The 18,628-nt window shown below is 34.6% G+C and overlaps 1 protein-coding gene across 4 annotated transcripts in view; it reads right to left on the bottom strand.

Moving 5' to 3' along the window:
• Nucleotides 1-18,628, bottom strand: part of DAPK1 (death associated protein kinase 1) — a 75,361-nt gene that overhangs the window by 35,269 nt on the left and 21,464 nt on the right. For all 4 annotated transcript variants that reach the window (XR_010067322.1, XM_063295208.1, XM_063295209.1 and 1 more), the window contains exons 4-11: nt 12,371-12,509; nt 11,430-11,559; nt 7,041-7,089; nt 6,916-6,942; nt 5,350-5,502; nt 4,560-4,605; nt 3,947-4,036; nt 2,566-2,658 (exon numbers count right to left, since the gene is read on the bottom strand). Coding sequence is in view for 3 of the 4 variants with exons in the window: in XM_063295208.1 (XP_063151278.1) it covers nt 2,566-2,658; nt 3,947-4,036; nt 4,560-4,605; nt 5,350-5,502; nt 6,916-6,942; nt 7,041-7,089; nt 11,430-11,559; nt 12,371-12,509 (727 nt within the window). In the remaining variant the exon portion in view is untranslated. The remainder of the gene's footprint in view (nt 1-2,565; nt 2,659-3,946; nt 4,037-4,559; nt 4,606-5,349; nt 5,503-6,915; nt 6,943-7,040; nt 7,090-11,429; nt 11,560-12,370; nt 12,510-18,628) is intronic.

The following is an 18,628-nucleotide window of genomic DNA, read 5'->3' as shown; positions in this document are numbered from 1 at the left end:
AATTTGAGAGATTAAAAACTCTTGTAAGGAGCAAAGAAAGCAAATAAGGGCAATATATTGCAATTTTTTCATAGGATTATTACAATATTCTCAACAGAAATCGTGCTGCTACGTCACCTGCTTTAGAAGCATGCATTTTGAAATGGCTCAAGCTTAAAAGGAGCTCCAAACTTCTAACATATAGCAACCCTGTTCTAATCTGAGGAGATTTTTATTTTCTTAGAAGTGTCATTTTTGCAAGTATAAACAGGTATGAAGAAATTTAATGTATGGCCTTGATGCCAACAGATTTACTTATATTTCCTTTTCTTATCTCATGTCTTTGATTTCTTTGGCTCAGTATTTTTTAGGCATATTCTGTACTTTGTATTAAATATCTGTCTTACTTTTTAAAAACATTTCAACATGTGTTAGGAATGAGCAGCAAAGATTTTGCATTTAAATGAAACACTGCTGCAACAGTGGTCTTATGTTTATTTGTATTTTATGTCACAATAGGACAAGATTGAAATTCATCCTCTGAAAGAGTTGGTTTAGTAAATGAATTGGCTTTAAAAAGGATCAGCACCCCAGTAACTAGAAATTATGTTCACAATAATCAGAAAATCAGCAGATGGACAAAAAGAATAAAGCAGTACTTAGCAAAATTTCTTATGCCTAACTTTTTTACTTTTCAAGAACAAATTTGTTCAGTATATATAATGACTGTTTAAGAACACAGAGATATCCAAATTGATTTAAACATATATCCCCTAGATTCATACATTCGGAATAGAAATCTCAGGAGCTCAATATAAGTAAAGACAACTTACTCTGCTTTGAAGTTGAACCTATAACTGACTTATATACAGTATTCTCAGACCAACGGCTACAAAGACTTGAATTGACATAATTATTCTGTGTTTCTTATAGAATGCAACTTTTATCTAAAGAGGAGTTCTAATTTTACAAAAATCAAGCTACCTAGTAGACCCTCTAGTAGACTGGAAGCATCTGCTTCCTGGTTTTAACTATCTGAGGTTTACTGGTACATCTTCTGGGCCGCAACTAGGGGGGCAACCGGGGCATGTGCCCCGGACGCCGTGCTGGGGGGGCACCAAAATGAGCGCTGGGGGCGTGCCAAAATGGGCGCAGAATCCATGTTTGCCCCGGGTGACACAGACCCTAGTTGCGGCTCTGTACATCTTCACTGTGGATTCTTTAAATTGTTATTCATTTAAGAAGCTAGAATTTTAAATGATAGTGTGTCTGACTCATTTCACTAAAACTTCATTTAAATTATCACAGCTTGGCTCAGTGCAGTATGAGAAGCTGCACTTAATTTAACCAAGAAAGAGATACTTCCAATTTCTTTCTTGGGGCTGCTAACCCTAGTTTATCATTAAAGCTGTAACTTGTTATATAAAAACAGTGTACAAAATAAAGATTGGAAGCCTGAGATGGAGTTCAGACACATCAGCCTTTGTCCACCAAGATGCCCTTTATTGTTCAGACCAACTCCCAAGGTTTCCAGCCAACTGTGGCTTATGGTAATTGTAGTGCACACATCCTCAGTTTGGGGATGGCTACTTGATAAGACTTCCCAGTAATTTCTGAATAGTAATCCCTCTGAATGATACCTAGAACTTTCATCAGTCAGGTTTTATTTTATTTATTTTATTTTATTTATCAAATTTGTCACCGCCCATCTCCTCCCACAGAAGGGACTCTGGGCGACATACAGCAAAATAATCAGAAAGACAATAAATACATAATACAATTACAATATATAAAAATACACTATATAAAAACAATTACAAATAACTAATAAATATAGATAAAAATAAAGTCCAGATGGCTATGATTTAATTCAGTCTTGCATGGAAGGAGCACTTTAGGGCACTAGCCATCCCCAGGCTTGACCATTCCCCTCCCTGCCCCAAGCCAGGTGGCAGAGCCAGGTCTTCAGATTCCTCCAGAAGGCCAGGAGCGATGGCCTTCTGGAGGAATCTAACCACACCTCTGGGGGTAGGATATTCCAGGTGGCAGAGCCAGGTCTTCAGATTCCTCCAGAAGGCCAGGAGCGATGGCCTTCTGGAGGAATCTAACCTGGGGCTAGGATGTTCCAGAGGCCAGGAGCTACTGCAGAGAAGGACCGCCTCCTGGACCCCGCCAGACGGAATTGTCTTACCAACGGGGTCTGCAGCATGCCCTCTCTGCATGATTGGGTGGGATAGGTTGATGTAATGGGGAAGAGGCAGTCCCTTAGGTAGCCTGGCCCCTTGCCATGTAGGGCTTTAAAGGTGATAACCAACACCTTGAATTGGACCCAGAAGCTGACTGGTACCCAATGCAGCTTGTAGTAAAGGTGTTATATGCGCCCTTCTAGGGGCGCCAAAGATAGCCCGCATGGGTTATATTTGCAGAGATAATTTGTTGCAGATATACTAGAAATATGAAATTCAAATTATAGATGCAGCTGAGTAAAACCTATTGGCATCAATTTGAATCCTGATTTGCATACAAAATTACATACTACACACAACATTTCCTAAGGAAATTATCAAATTCCATGTGTTTACTTACCAGAGTATCATCACTTCTAGCCACACTCATGTTACTTCTGGACAAAAATGATCTTGATAATCTTTGGCATAATGATATTAGACGCACAGATTGCTTTTTATTAAAAAAGAGACAAACATTTATATGAAAATATAGGTTATATAGGCTAGTAGTAATAGTAACCATACCAAATCTCTAAGCAAAACAAAAAACTATATTGCCTTTATAGAAATTCAAATTTCTTTAACGTATCTATATCTATAAAACCTACACTGGATTTGCCAGAAATAAATAAAGTCTCACAGTTGCTTCCATTCTAGGTAACTGTGGATAAAAACTATAACTTTTTTTCCTATGATATTCAAAGTTATACTGGCAAATGGTTCGTTGTATTCCATTTACAGAGTTTATCAAATCTCAGATCTTATTACCACCCATTCACAAATAAGTAATAGCTAACAAACAGTTTCTACTGAAAAACATATTAATAGGTAATAGCTATAGAAATTTACTGATATTATTTATTTTTTGACTCAACCAGTTCCAATATTTTGTTCTTGCAAATCAGTATAGATTACTTTTAAAATATGAAATTCTATGTTGTATTAGTATAATTTTCAAATAAAAAAAACTAATTTCATATTTGTTTACTGCATACCTCAGACAATGTTTAATAAGGGTTGGATGCACTTGCCTTGTGGCTGAATTTAATTCAAGAGCTGGAACTTTAATTTACATGGTTTGAGCTTGTCCTGTTATTGCCATGTATTAGCTGTACTCCAAATTAACATGATTTTAGATTAATCACTAAAATCTTCTTGCTCATAGGGAATGACCAAAAGAATTATTATACAACTGCCTCATATAATCCTAAGTATGTGATAGATCTAGTTCTCAGGAAATTTATGGCACATGGAATCTATCACAGGAACAGGAGATATTAAAAATGTATGTTTTTAAATGTTTATTTGTAGGTCGTTGGCAATTCAAAAATCTTATGAGAATCAGCTTAGAACAAAATGTTAAGTGTTAAAAATCATGATTATACCTAGAGGTGCATATTTCAATCTCATTTCAAGAAAAAGTATTTATCCATTCTCATAGTAATTACATTCTTTGTGCTATATTACTGCATTTCAAGTTTTCATGCCTATCTCATTCTCACAATTTTGTTAATCCTTTTTCCTTCCTCACTACAGTGGAAATGCTGCATATTGCTCAGTTTAAGGAGCAGTAGATCTTGCACTATTACTAATTAAAAGTAAGAGATATAAAATTGAATATTTATATTAAACTAAGCCAGGGATCAGTCTCTTAATAACTTTACCATGATAACACATACTGTCATATATCTTACTCCAAAGACAAAACTATACTACATTATTGTAAATATTAACCTTACTTTCCATTTTCTTCTTGCAGCAAACTTTTTGAATTTCTCCATATTTACTGCAGATGCTTTTCTACTCAGTGCCTGCAGAGTATCTTTTGGCTGTGAGAAAATTAAAATAACACTTTGAAATGCTCCTGTCATGGTCAAGGTTCTCAAATGCTATAGTTATGGTTAAGGTTCTCAAATTCATGTATTAATTTAGGGGGTAATGGCACCACAACATATTATAATCCCTAGTCCAAAGAGAGTAAGAATCACGGCAGAATGTATTGCCTGTCAACTATATTCATTAATAGTTCTTTTGTGCAAGTGTATAGCAAGGATTGTACAGTATAAAAGCCTTTCTTTGACATATAATTGCTATGGATCATCTGAATCATGTTCTATTTTCATTACACTTCTATTGAATCCTTTCCTCTTTGATAATACAGGGGAAATTGATTAGGTTCAAGTGTTAGAATAACTATTAAAATACAGCGGATAGGAGGAAAATATTTAGTCAGTGCCTTAGAAGAGGCAAGAAAATGCTTATATTTTTATGTCTCAGAAAGTAAACCAAAGTACAAATAGGAGCAATAAAAGACACAAATAGAATAAAACAATCTAAGTATTACACACTGACCTTGATCCATGGATGTTGCAAACTGTCTTGAATAGTCATTCTCCTCCTTTTAAATGAGAAACAAGTTAATTTAATGAAGTAAGCCAATGGAACATTCTTATTCTATTTCCCTCACCTACTTATAACTTCACAACTGTAAAACAATTGGGATGAACTATAAGTAAGTAGCACAGTTACCCAGTGAACATTATAAATGAATAGAATTTAAAACAGAGATCTTCTAGTCCCAGCCCAGTATTTTCAACCTAGTATCCTGCAGATGCCTTAGGCCACTAAACTCACTACATCATATCAGTTCTAGCAACATTACACAATACTGGCTCTTGTGTATTCTTCATGAAACTTTATAAAACTCCTCTAATATATTTATTTAGTACCAGAATGTGATAAGTAATGACAAATCATCATTGGTTTCTCAGTGCAATAGTTTTCAAAGAGTTAATTTAATGATGTCCAGGACAATGAAGCAGAGGACATGTTACCTGTTTCAAAAGAAATAAAGCTTAAGTCTAGAAACATAGATATTTCCAACCAGGTTGTTGCACAAGGCAATTTGGTTATCATTCTGGAGGAGTGATTGTTGTTGTAAAGTCAGTATACTAGTTGATGAATTGATGAAATTGTATATTATACCTATAATCTCTCCCCCATCCCCATATCTGGATGTTCTCAAGATGTTCCTTAACTGGGCCTAATGATGCTTTTGTTATATGCCAGGATGGCTCAGAAGCATAAAATAAAAAAAATATCAAACTCTTAATATCACAAATAATCAATGGAAAAAACTCACTTTGGGTCCTTTATTAGAAGTCGCCTTATAAAATCTTTAGCTAGAGCGCTAGTATTACTAAAGAATTCTTCCTCAAAGTCATAGTTCACTGCAGATACATTGGCTAGAGTTTCTTGTTTTGTCTCTCCAAGAAATGGTGAAGCGCCACTTAATCTGTAAAAATGAATTTTGGCACAGTAAATATGTTGTTGCATGACTTATTTGGAGCAGAGGAAATACAAACCTCAGTTCTAGATTCTATTTGGAGCAGAGGAAATACAAATGTTAGCAAATACATAAATCACCAACACCTAGACCAATGTAAGCCAGGAGCCAATCAGTGTTTCAGCGTTGGTGCATTTGGTATAAATGAAGGCGTAAGTTCAAAATACTACACTGTGAGCATGGACATCCACAAAATGGGATGGGATCACATCAATTTTTTTTAAATTAAAATACAAATAACCCTTTAAAACAGCTACACCAATTCCTCCACAGTAATAAAATAACTTAATTTTTCTCTTGACCTGTCAAATAAATTTATTTGCTCAGTAATAGTTTCAATTCAATTTTATTAACATTAATTTAAACATTGCCAATCTCATCACTTTCACACAGAAAAAGGGTAGGCGGTGGAAAATAACAGCTTGTTTTCTTCTGTTCTAGTTTCAGTTAGTGCTCAACACATGTACTCATGCAAAAAGTGGCAGACAGATTTCCCCCAAATTGATCTTGACTTTTAAAATATACAGATTTCTTCCTTTCAAAACGCTGCTTTGAAAAAAAAAAAGCCTATTTAAAAGAAGCAAAGCCAGTCTCCTGCTGAATCACTATTCTCTAGTCTTGACCATGTTGTTGTCCTCTCCTGCTCCAACAAACTGGTCTCTCCTGTTTAGCTCTTTCACCGAATTTACAGTTAAATAGTGATGCTTGCTAAAGATGCTCACTAACCCTTCTTGGTGCACCTAAAATGGTGGCTTCATTACTTGCGTCAGTCAAAATAGAGAAAGTGGTGGTAGCAGTAAAAGTCCCACATGTCCTTTAACACTTCACTCTATAAGTTGCGCAGAGATCAGGAGCCAGAATAAACGGGAACCAAGCACCAGAACATTTAACAATAGGTTTCCTTAATGATTAAACCAGGATGTGGTGGTAGCAGCCTGTGCAGGCACTTAGGACATAATTTATATCTCTTTTTAAAATCACAATACAGAAATGGGAAATCCATGGCCCTTCAGATCTTACACTAAAACTCTGACCATTTTTCTGTGTTGGCTGGACTAGAATCCAACAATATTCAGTCATACAGGTTTCTCACTTCAGTGGTTAGAAAACTACACTTAAATTAAGTGTCTTAAATTCATACCAAGTTATATTCCCAAATATCAAAACAAATCATAATAGTAAATACAGGTTATACTTTCTATTCGCTATATACTGAAGTGTATGTTCATAAAATTATGCACAAGTATTTCAAGCTAATTTCATAGCAAGATTTCTTTGGACATGAACAGATGAGATTATCAGTTACAAGACTGAATAACATTGAGGAAATTACAAAAAACAAATTAGAATTTTAATACTTACAGAATGTAAGTTATTACACCAATGCTCCTGCAAAGAAATATGGGAGAAGGAGAAAAAAGTATTTTTCAGTGCTGAAAGCCTCCTATAAAAATTGCCAACAAGTGCCAGAAAAATTGAGAACTTACCACATATCTGCCTCAAGACCAAGCGGTTCATAGTTTACTATTTCAGGAGCTAAGAAATAAAGTATTTGTTAGCTTTTTTTAAAAATACATAAATAAAAGAGCAAGGTTTGACATTAACATTTGTTCTGTACGGCAGCTGAAAGTTTAGTAAACGCATTCTATTGCCTATAAACATTATACTCTACAAAAGATAGAATCTAGAGCACCAGAACATTCCATTTTCTAGAAAGAGCAAGCAGAAAAAAGCACAGGGCAGTTGGAACAATCTATACCATTTTTAAGGAAGTTACACTAATTTAGACCAGTGAAAATCTGTGCTTGCACTATGTACTTGTTCAGTTATATCTTGACTGAAACTTTAACAACTGTTCAGTTGAAGTTTGCCAGTTTTCCCATGAATCTGTACATATGATCTCAAATGTCACTGCCTTTATTGATTAGGTGGGTGGCAGTCAAACAAGGTCTAGCTCTACTTGGGCACCACATTAAGGCTACACTTCTATATATACATGTTCACCAGAAAGGAAGCCTAATGGAGTTCAGTAGGACTGAATCTTACAAACTGTGAATAGGCAATCCTTAAGAATGCACCATATGGCAATTCAGCTGAGTGCCTCTGAAATGGAAATTATGAATATATTATAAATTGAAATAATAAATATTCTCCTATATTCTCCTGAATACAGCACTGCTGTTTTGTATATATTGTTCTACTGATGTTCTTTTTTGTGGGGTGATGGTGATGAAATTAGATTTCAATTTATTATTTTAACTTCTTGTATGTAATAATTGCTATTGTTTCTTCTAATTAAAACATGTAGCAAAACTATACGCATACCTACATATCATTCTCCCTCAGTGTTTGGCACTCTGAAAAGATGGAGATTGATTAAAATAAAGTTATGTGCTCCAGTAACACACATAAGCTCAAACACATATTTTTCTAAATTTGAAATTGAAGCTGAATTTGAAAATTGCCTGAAATTCTCGTGTCCAGCTTTGTACAGAAAATAGAACAAGCATCTCTTTCCCCAAACCCCTTTCTGCTTATTTATATGTAAACATATAAATTATTTATATGTAAACATATAAATAAGGTAGTCTCCTGGTTTTCCCTTCTGGAATGTCTTTGCTTTTTATTTATTGGTCTTCAGAATATAAGAGAGTTTAACTTCCCCACTCTCTTATACACATTATATTTATGGTCACCTAAATTGAAAATACTCCATTTCTTCAGTCTATTTGTAGAGCAAGTTTTTCTTCCTTCTCTTACACTGTTTCAAGTTTTTGCTACATTCCATTAAGTCATTATGTTTTGTTCATTCTTGGTACCCATACTGTATATTAACTTGAAGCTATTTAGGTGGCATTTTCCTTTTTCGCTTCTGCTATACTAAATTAAGTACAGAAATCTGTCACCTTTTCTTAAAATATATTTATGCATTACCTCCTTCTGCTTGCATTTACTGTAGCGTATGAACCTACTAGGTTATTTCAAATTATTTTTAAATATTTCTTCAGACTGTTTTAGAAATATTTATGACAGGTTTTATACAGTTACTGGCTTATTGTCAGTGGATAATAACTTAAAATTGCATACTTCCTCCACTTCTTTGTGCTTTTGCTTCAAACTGATGCATACAAGAATTTATATTTGTACTTAAACACCCAGACATTTTTATTTAGTTCTATTTCATTTCACCTTACTTCAATTCTCATATTTTCTAATTTTAAATAATTGCTTTCAGCTTTTTTAAAGCTGTCAATTCTTTGTTTTCTTATATAGCTGAGGAATATAATTTTAGTGGAGATTTACTGTATATCCCAGAAGTTCCTCAAAGCAGGTAACACATACCTAGTTTGAGTAGAAAAGCTTCAAATCTACTGAACAGAGTGAGAGAAAATAATCAGGCTAAACAAAAAAGACACCTTTTCACAGCTGACACCTTTAAATACATAGTAGGCACAGCACTCCATAAGGCAGTACTTGGGGCAAGACCCATAATTCCATTTTATTTCATTCATATAATTAAAATGAAATGTAGTTAACAGGATTTTCCCCAGTCACATATTAATACCTTTCTTATCATAAATTATATTGTTAAATGAATAATTTGATAGCTAAATTAATTAAATAAATAGTAACTTCCAAAAATCTCTGACAACAGCACCAAAGGCTTTTATCATTAATATAAAAAGAAAGCTCCTATCATAATAGCCAATAGTATTTACTTTATTTATTTAAAGTGATATGCTGCCAGACCCATTTTGTAGCTCTAGGTAACTGACAATATGCAAAATTAAATTTACATCATCCTGAACCATGAAAAAATCCAGGCCTGAGTAAAGAGATTTGTTTTAAATTCTCCCCTAAACTGTAACAAAGGCAGCCAGTCTCAACACCAATGGCAAGTTCAATAATACAGGCTCTGCAATGGAAAAAGCAGAACCAACTGGCAATGTGGCCATGGCAGGCCCTCATATAACACAGCAGATTTACAGGACAGGACATGCTTTCCCTGGTTTTTAAGAAGGTAAGAAAAGTACAAGATGAAACACAGGAAGACAATTCTACAAAAAAGATTCCATCACTGAAAAAGACTTATTTCCTCCCTTCTGACATCAGAAGTTGGAGAATATGGTACAAGGCCTTCAATGTAAGTTTTAGTTGATGAACAGGTGGTTTCTCAATTCCTAGGCCATATGTCTCAAAGCAACTTCTTTAGTTAAGTCCATCTATAAACTTAAAACAGAGAAGCTATTTTAATCTGGTCATAAATATGTATAGGGAATTCATACTCAACAATTCAACTAGTATATTCTGAAATAGTTTCTTGATCAGCCTTATTCAATCCAGATGCGATGAAACATGGCCCATGCTGTTTAGGAATTCTGTGAACTCTAATCTTAACATACCTGGAGGGAGCCAGAATATTCTACATGAACTTCAAGAGATAGCCCACGTGCACTACATTATAGTAATCTAGTGTGGATGTTATTATACAGCATGGGTAACCAGCCACATTCTGTTTCTCCAAAAAGGGTTAAGGTTAGGGTGTAACTGGTGCAACCGCAAATGCTTGCAAAATATGCTACATGCTCTTTGTATCAGTTGAAAATCCAGCACCTAATAAGAGTCAAACACACTTGCTACTTCATCCAAAACAGAATGACTACCATTCCCCTGCTAAATTGATAAATTATTCATCAACAGGAATTTTACTTTATTTGAATGGAATTACTCTTATCCTAATCTCTTACTGATTCCACATACAGATTCTAAGGGAGAAATGTAAAGGAGAAATAGAACTGAGTATAATAAGCTCATAAGTAGAATCAAGCTCCAGGTTCCTTGATGACACAATTCAGGAACTATACAATGGTGATGTTCAACAGCAAGGAGTTATTTATCAGACTTTATGGGAACTGTAACGGAATTCTTACAGTGCTACGTTATAGTCCTCAACACCATATTTGATGCTAAAAACTAAGAAATGGAATCTTTGGTCAGAGTATATTCTTAAAAAGGGCCCACGTAGTCTGGCACTGTGTCTCACAGTGGTCAAATAGCTACACTGAAGAGAATGCTAACAGCTCTCCTTCACTGCCTGTCCTCAACAAATGAAGTTTAACAGCAACACTTATTCTATTCTTTTCTTTTTTAATCCATTCAATTGTGTCCGATTCTTGGAGGCTGCCTGGACAAGTCCCTGCAGTTTTCTTGGCAAGTTTTCAGAAGTGGTTTGCCATTGCCTCCTTCCTAGGGCTGAGAGAAAGTGACTGGCCCAAAGTCACCCAGCTGGCTTTGTGCCCAAGGCAGGACTAGAACTCACAGTCTACCGGTTTCTAGTCTGATGCCTTAACCACTACACCAAACTGGCTCTCATTTTCTTCCTTAGTCAAATATATATGGCTGATAGTTAGAACAAGTGTCCAAGGAGATTTTGGGAATCAGAATGTAAATCACTCATCTAGCAGCCAAAAAGGATCTTTAAGTGACAAGATGGGCATTTGCAAACCAGTGGAGCTGGTCCTTTTTTGGCTTTTTTCCCCCTTTTAAATGTAGGTCATCCATACAATAAGAAAGAGTAACACAACTGTATACAAGTCAGACTTCAAAAATATATATGGCCTTAGAATTTCTATACATTTGTAATAAATTAAGTGGGCAAGAAAATGGCCATATAAATATATTATTATGTCATGCTCTCAACAGAAGTTGAACTTGGTTTCCAATCACCCATTTTTACTCTCAATACAGAGAGCAAAGGACAGGAACAGGACTATATCCATCAAAGTTGTCATTATGTGGACTGTCAAGAACATGTCTGCCTAAAACTATCAGACAAAATTTAACACAGTAGCAAAATAATAAAATATAATACTCACCAACAAATTCAGGTGTCCCAAAAATATTCTTAAACTCATTGCTGAAGTCTATTTTATGTGCTAAGCCAAAGTCAATGATCTTGATGTGAGGTTTTGGTACATTTCTATCCAGCAGCATTATGTTTTCAGGCTTCAAGGAAAAATATTGATTGTATGTGAATAATTCCAAACCATAGCCATAAATTATTTATAAAAATCAGAAAAATTTGATAAGCTCTTATGTGTAAGTATAGCCTCCTCCTGACAAGAAGTGTCTGCAGGATCAAGGCCTTCATCAAAATGACAAAAATATCATTGCACCATTGTGATGCAACCTCTGCCCCTTGAGTACACGTATGTAGCATTGTGCATACAAAAGTGGTAAACTTTTCATCATTTGTCTCCCATTGATCACACCTGGGGATGTCTTTGCTCCCTGAAATTTTTTATCTGTGTCTCTCTGTGATAAAATGAAGTCTGACAAATACTTAAATACAACTATATCCACACATAAAGTTAAGTTTCCTAATTTATATTATAGTAAAGGTAAAGGTTTCCCTTGACATTAAGTCCAGTCGTGTCCGACTCTAGGGGGCGGTGCTCATCTCCATTTCAAAGCCGAACAGCCGGTGTTTGTCCGTAGACACTTCCGTGGTCATGTGGCCGGCATGACTACATGGAACGCCATTACCTGCCCGCCGAAGCGGTACCTATTAATCTACTCACATTTGCATGTTTTCGAACTGCTAGGTTGGCAGGAGTTGGGACTAGCAACGGGAGCTCACCCCATCGATTCGAATTTATACTGTATATATACAAAATAGACTCTTGCCACATAAAGAAGCTGCAAGGTGTTTTTTGTTCTCCCAAACAAAACTTTACATTAGCATTGCATACTCAAATTGTAAGGGGTATTTTATGCAGCATTTCCAAGGTTTGAAAAAGCTATTTGTTCAATGTACCTTAAGATCAAAATGTGCAATTTGAAGAGAGTGCAGATATTTAACACCGTTAAGAATTTGCTTGAGAAATTCTGTGGCCTCCTCTTCAGTCAAAGATTCCTTTTCAGCTAAAAAATCAAAGAGTTCCCCTCCTGCAACGCTATAAAAAATAGGAGCTTTAATTATGACTTGAACACTTTCCATTTTTAGAAAACAAATGTGAAGGATTCTGCTCACCATATGAAGACATTATCTGTTCTTAAAAGCTTTCTGCAAAGGTTATGAATAGATTAAAATATTTAAATTTGCCAAGTAATAAAACAGATCTATAAAGATTTTTGGCCACTAAAAAACTTGTCCACTTAAAAAGCATTATCTTAGTTACATGCTTTAAGTACTTTTCATGCTACTTTATTTTAGCAATCATGTTTCAGATTTAATTTAGGTAGGAAAACATGTTCAAAATCACTTTTGGACAACTGAAAATAACAGTACTGACAAACCTTTGCAAAAGAGAAACAGTAATTCATATCTTAAAATAAAAACAAGACATTAGTTTAAACAATAGAGTGGGAGAAAAATGACACATGATTATTCTACAATTATGATGTAAAATCTACTTCCCCATGTATTCAAATGTGTTCTAAGTCATAGAAATTAAAGTGATTTTTTCAATATTACATCACACTTTCATATGATCTAAATATTGTTGTATAATCTTTGAATGAAACATGTTCATAAAACTATTAAATATTTTGATTTTCAGTTCATTAAAAAAATCATGAACAAAAACACATCTATTCCTATTCTACCAATCACTTTCTGACAGTGATGAGTATTAACTGACATGAAGAAAACCACTTATTAGCATCTTTTTCTGATTGATATTCCTCCATTCTATCAATTGTTCTCAAGTTAGTAATGAAACTACTGTATAAGTTCTCTCCTCTTAGAGCCACCATCCTAGACCAAGGATGTAACTTTTTAAGAGGGCAAACTGAGTACTTGGTGAATGGATATCATGTTAAGACCACAGTCCAAACAACAGGCAGAAATGGATCACAAACAATATCTGATTTAGTTAAATTCATATATTATTAAAATTACACAAAATTAATTAAATATAGTTAAAATGACATTTCCTTATATAATTTAATGATTCTTCCTGTTAAATGAAAAAAAAATACAATTTGGTGACAGCTTTTGTAGGCACTCTGGAGGCTGCACCAAAGGCTTCTGGATGTTGTATGTGACCGGGGCCTATAGGTCTGTGCCACTATCTTAGCATACGAATCTTGAAGGACTGGCTGGAATTTTATTATATGTTCTCAGTAAATGAGGAAATTTATATGGAATAGGCATATAAGAATACTTAGGCTTTAAAGACTAATATCAGTATTTTATATTGTGCCTGGAAAGTAACTGTAGATTGGTCAGCCTCAAAACAGGCACAGTATGTTCTCTGTGATCGGATCTGTTTAACAGTCTGGCTGTCTCAGGCTGAACAAGGGGAATGTTCAGTTTTCAAAAGCAGTTGTACAGAAAACATGATGTAATCCAATCTGGAAATTACTAAGTATGTATGAAAAAGGCCAAATCCATATTTCTACTGACTGTAACCACTAAAACTATTCCAGACCTTCACAGGGACAACCATCTATATAGATACTATCCTGTTTTTAAAAGCACTAGTCAGATGCTTCTGGGAAGGATTTCTACCTCTCAGGTAAGAAGCATTCACATTATAGATATCATCAGGTGGCTTCTCTTATCTTGTGGCACTGAAACCCACCAATTCTGAATGACTGATGATATAAAGAATGTGGAATCAACAACCACAGTCCTATATGCAATATAGCCTTTGCAATTAACACTTCATAGCATAACCACAAACATATTTTCCCATGTCAATGATTCTATCTATAGAAGTATAAGACTTGAATATGAAAAACATGTATGAGTGTTTCAAGTAACATGTACATCAATATTCTGTGCTTATGATTGCTAAAAACAATGTGTGATCAGCTCCTCTCCACACAAGGCACTTCCTCAGTTTATTATTACTCTATATTGTTTATTCTGCCAATATTTGCAAGAGAATTTACAGACCTAAAGAGACATTTTACACAAAAACACAACATTATCCGTGATGGGGCACAGCAAGAGAGATACAGCATCCTGAGGCTTCATTCCAATTGCTGTACTCTAGCTGTATTACCACCCCACCAACAATTATAAGAGTAATATCTTACTGAATATAAAAGGGAGAGTTATTTAGGTTGTAGCATCTTGGCTGTCTTACTCAACCTCCACTGAAAATTTAAGTACTTTTCTTTTACTATCCATGAAAAATAATGAATCACTGCATTGATAGTGATATTATCTACATTATTGTTTTTACTTTTTATGGGATTTTAATGTTTATTGTTATAGTATTAACTTTATTGTAAACCGCCCAGGGTCCCTCTTTTGGGGGAGATGGGCAGTAACAAAATTTGAATAATACATAAAAAAATAAATCTACAGATCTAAGCAAGCACACATTCAATGCAAGTTTTGAAACCAGCGTTAAATCATGGTTTCAGATTCCTAACATTTTTATCAACACAAATGATCCATGATTTTGCCCAGCACATGGAATCTGTGCCCTGAATAAAGAAGATGTATTTTAGAATTTGTCTCAACAATTATATTAAGTATTTAAAAAAATAATTTACACTGATTCTTTAAAAAGTGGGTAACAGGGAAAGTAGCATATTATAGTGTTCTGATGAACATATCCAGAGCAAAACACTTTGCAGCTTAACAAGTTCTTATGGCACTCAAGATACTATACCCAAACAGCTATTTTTTAAACCATTTAAATATCTTTATTTTATTGCAATGGTTCAAAACAGCTAATTATGTTTTCTATATAAATGAAAACACATAGTAATCAACACCTCCTTCCTTTGGGAAGAAAACTGGATTACATAATACCAGAAAATAATTCTTTTTCTAACAAGCAAACTGTTACCCAAGCTTTGGGATTACAAACTATATCCCACAAGATATAATTATAGGTCTTAAGCATTTAATGTGAAACAGATTGGCTTAGAAAAACAGCATTATCTCTCTTAATGAATTAGCACCAACATATTTATATGCCTTTATTAATGAACCAATTAAATAATTAAGGCACTATCTAAAGATGTTGTCCATGGAGATTTTTAATCCCAGTCGATTTAACAAAATTAAAAGGACTTTCATTGAAAGTAGTGAGAAAAATCAGCAACAGTAACAAAGATCAGATCAACATGATAGGCTTTCCTATTAGCAAATCAGCTCATTGCATAATTATTCATAGAAAACAATGATTTAAATTTCCTAGACATTTTCTTTGCTTGATAAAATGTTAAAAACTTTTTCTTGCTTGGTAAAGTATTAAAGCATGACAAAGGTATCTTCTATCTATTGGATATAAGGACATTATATATGGCAATTTCATCAATTATAAAGGACATGTGCTTTATCAACTACATGTTCTCTCTTTAAAGGGACTCTAGAGAACAATCTGAAAAAGTGTTGCTTGGATGTGCAAAACCTATTCTCTATACAGGGAAAAAGAGGACTGATTCCTAACCAACGAAGTTCTAAGACTGGGATAATACCTTCTATCATTGCTGGAAGGAAAGATATTTAAAATCCCAGAAAATGATCTTAATGATTCTTTAAGCCTGGAAGCTATTTTGCATATGCAGGGCTTGTTTTTCATATCTACTATAAAATCAATCTTGATTTGCTGTCCTTTTGTTTATAATTAGCAATGATTTGATTTTTTCTATTTTAAATGCTTAGAACCATAATCTGTTCTACAAATTATCTCAAGGGAGCTAACTGAAGTAAATCCAAAAGCAGTAATTGAGGTTAAATAACATTTAGAAAGTGTAAGGGATATCTGACACTGGGTATATTTTTGATCTTTCAGCAAAATTTTCCTTTATTCTCCTCTCTCAGTACATCACATCTGCCAAATCTGGACCTAGGAGTCCCTTAACACCCTGATACAAATTGGGGGATAAGCATAGGCTGCAATGAACGGAGAAATCCCTTCGTTAACAATGCCATTCTCAAATGGGAAGACACAGGTTAAAAGCACTAACATCAGCAGTATCAGTGAAAAGCATCAAAATACAAGAGCAAGAAAATGATATAAAAACCAGCTCAATAACAAAATCTGTAACTATTTTAAATGCCTTCCCTAAAAGAAGTTTCTCCCCCATCTTCCAGAGTGTGACAGATATGTGATGGAAAAAAGCTGCAACTGAGTAAATTGTATTTCTATTAATCATTTTTATCACTTGTAGCTTTTCCCAAATTTAAGATTTGCAACTATATTTTAAATTTAAGAGACACATAAACTTTAGTAGAACCTGAAGTTATCTTTAACCTATGATTTTCTCCATACCGCTACCACTTTAGGGGGTCTAATTCAAGTTAAGTCTTTAATGCAAGAATAGGATTTAACCCTATTCCTGTTATTGGTATCAATCAATTACAATCATTTCAAATAATTCATTTAATTGGTAGTGGGGCACGTTGTGGAAAACAGCATTATACATGATGCAGAAATGAGTAACTGAGTAATGAGTAAAAAACTAAGCACGCATTGCCCTTAAAAAAACAATGCTTCCCAACCAAAAGTATAGTGTACAGGATGTGAACTACCAATCCTATGATTAGAAAGCGAGTGAGCAGCGTTGAAGTGTAGTTTCTACATAAAATAAATGTTTCAGAAGTGATCAATTATCCCCTCTTCATATTGGAAGAGGGGATAATTGAATCTTCAAGAACCATATACGTCTTGCTCTTATGTATAAAAGACTAACAGACAAATGAAGAAAGGTCTATAGGAACAGTATTTATTCTCTAGGAAAGAAAAGAAAACACAAGAAATCATCCAGGATTCAACCTTAAGAAGAGAATGAGAAGGAACTAAATGCAAAACTCCCAGTCTGGATTAGCAAACTATTTAGAATGTTCTTTCTAAATAACCAGCTTAAGTGGAGAATGATCCTTCAACTGCAGACAGACCTTTTGAAGTCAAGGCTGCAACCAAGATTTATAATAGCTAACCACTAATACAGAAAGAACAAATGACTTAATATTAGAAACGTCCTAAAAATCAGGAAAGCATTATTGACAGATTTTCACAAAAGTATTTCAGGTGACATGCCCACATACTTGACATGAATAATCTGACTGTATGCTTTAAGTGCACTGGAATCTTTCTCATCTAATGTTAATCCACTCTTTAAAAAAGTGATATGACATTTTCTAGCTTGCTCATAACTGCTGAGAATTAACCAATAATTACAAAAACATGCATTAGTGGGAACAAATGTTCAACTTAAAAGTTTTCTGTTCTATTCTAGAGCTGTATAAATCATTTGATTAAGTGCTCTAAAGCTTGGCAGAGCCTCAAAGTCAACACACCAAGCCTTCAAGTAGCTGTGGCAGCTTCAAGGAACGGATCCAGCAGGGTGCTTCATTCATGAGCAATGCTTCATTGGAAGATTTGCACAAGCCTACTCTATTAATTGATATTCCTTAATAGAACTGTTTTTTGTTTAACAGACTACCAAATACTACTAAATAGGGTAACCTGAGGCCCACGGTCTCATATTGTTCTTATATGGTAACAGAACTGTTACAGTTCTGAGAATTGCCGCTTTATGTTTCCAGCACATTTTAAAAAAAGAAAAATGAGGTAAGTTTCCAGTGCATATGTCAGAAATGAACAAGTTGCTTCTTTATGCCATTCAGACCTTAAGAATATCTGGCTTTCTTGTTTTGCTCAGATAGGCTTTTATATACAATGAATCAACAAAAAGCACAAGGGAACACTATGGAAAAAAATTGGCCTCATGTTTGTGAAAATGAAAAAAGATGTCACTTCCCTATTCACTGAGTCTGTTGCTTTCTGGCTGTTCAACCAAGATCAGCATTCTGACTGTCTAACTTGATGCTTGCTCTGCAGAAGGAATTACAATGGAAGTGAAGAAAGGAGGGGCAACTGACTGCAAAGAAGAGGAAAATTTAGAGCGGAAGAAGGGATTTTGAAGAATCAGGTTGGAAGGGAAAGAAAACGTGGCTCAAGGCACCTGTGCTGAAAAAGAGAACACACAAAAACAATTTACAGCCTGCAAGTGATTTGCAGCATTTTAAAAGATGCTGATTTAAAGCAAAGAAACACCCTTCCAACATCGCTTTGGTAGAATGAGAGCAGCCATCTTCAAA

This window comes from Candoia aspera, chromosome 2, assembly GCF_035149785.1.
Source record: "Candoia aspera isolate rCanAsp1 chromosome 2, rCanAsp1.hap2, whole genome shotgun sequence".
Taxonomy (NCBI): Eukaryota; Metazoa; Chordata; class Lepidosauria; order Squamata; family Boidae; genus Candoia; species Candoia aspera.
The sequence above is the reverse complement of the archived record's forward strand: the minus strand, read 5'-3'. Positions and strand labels throughout refer to the sequence as shown.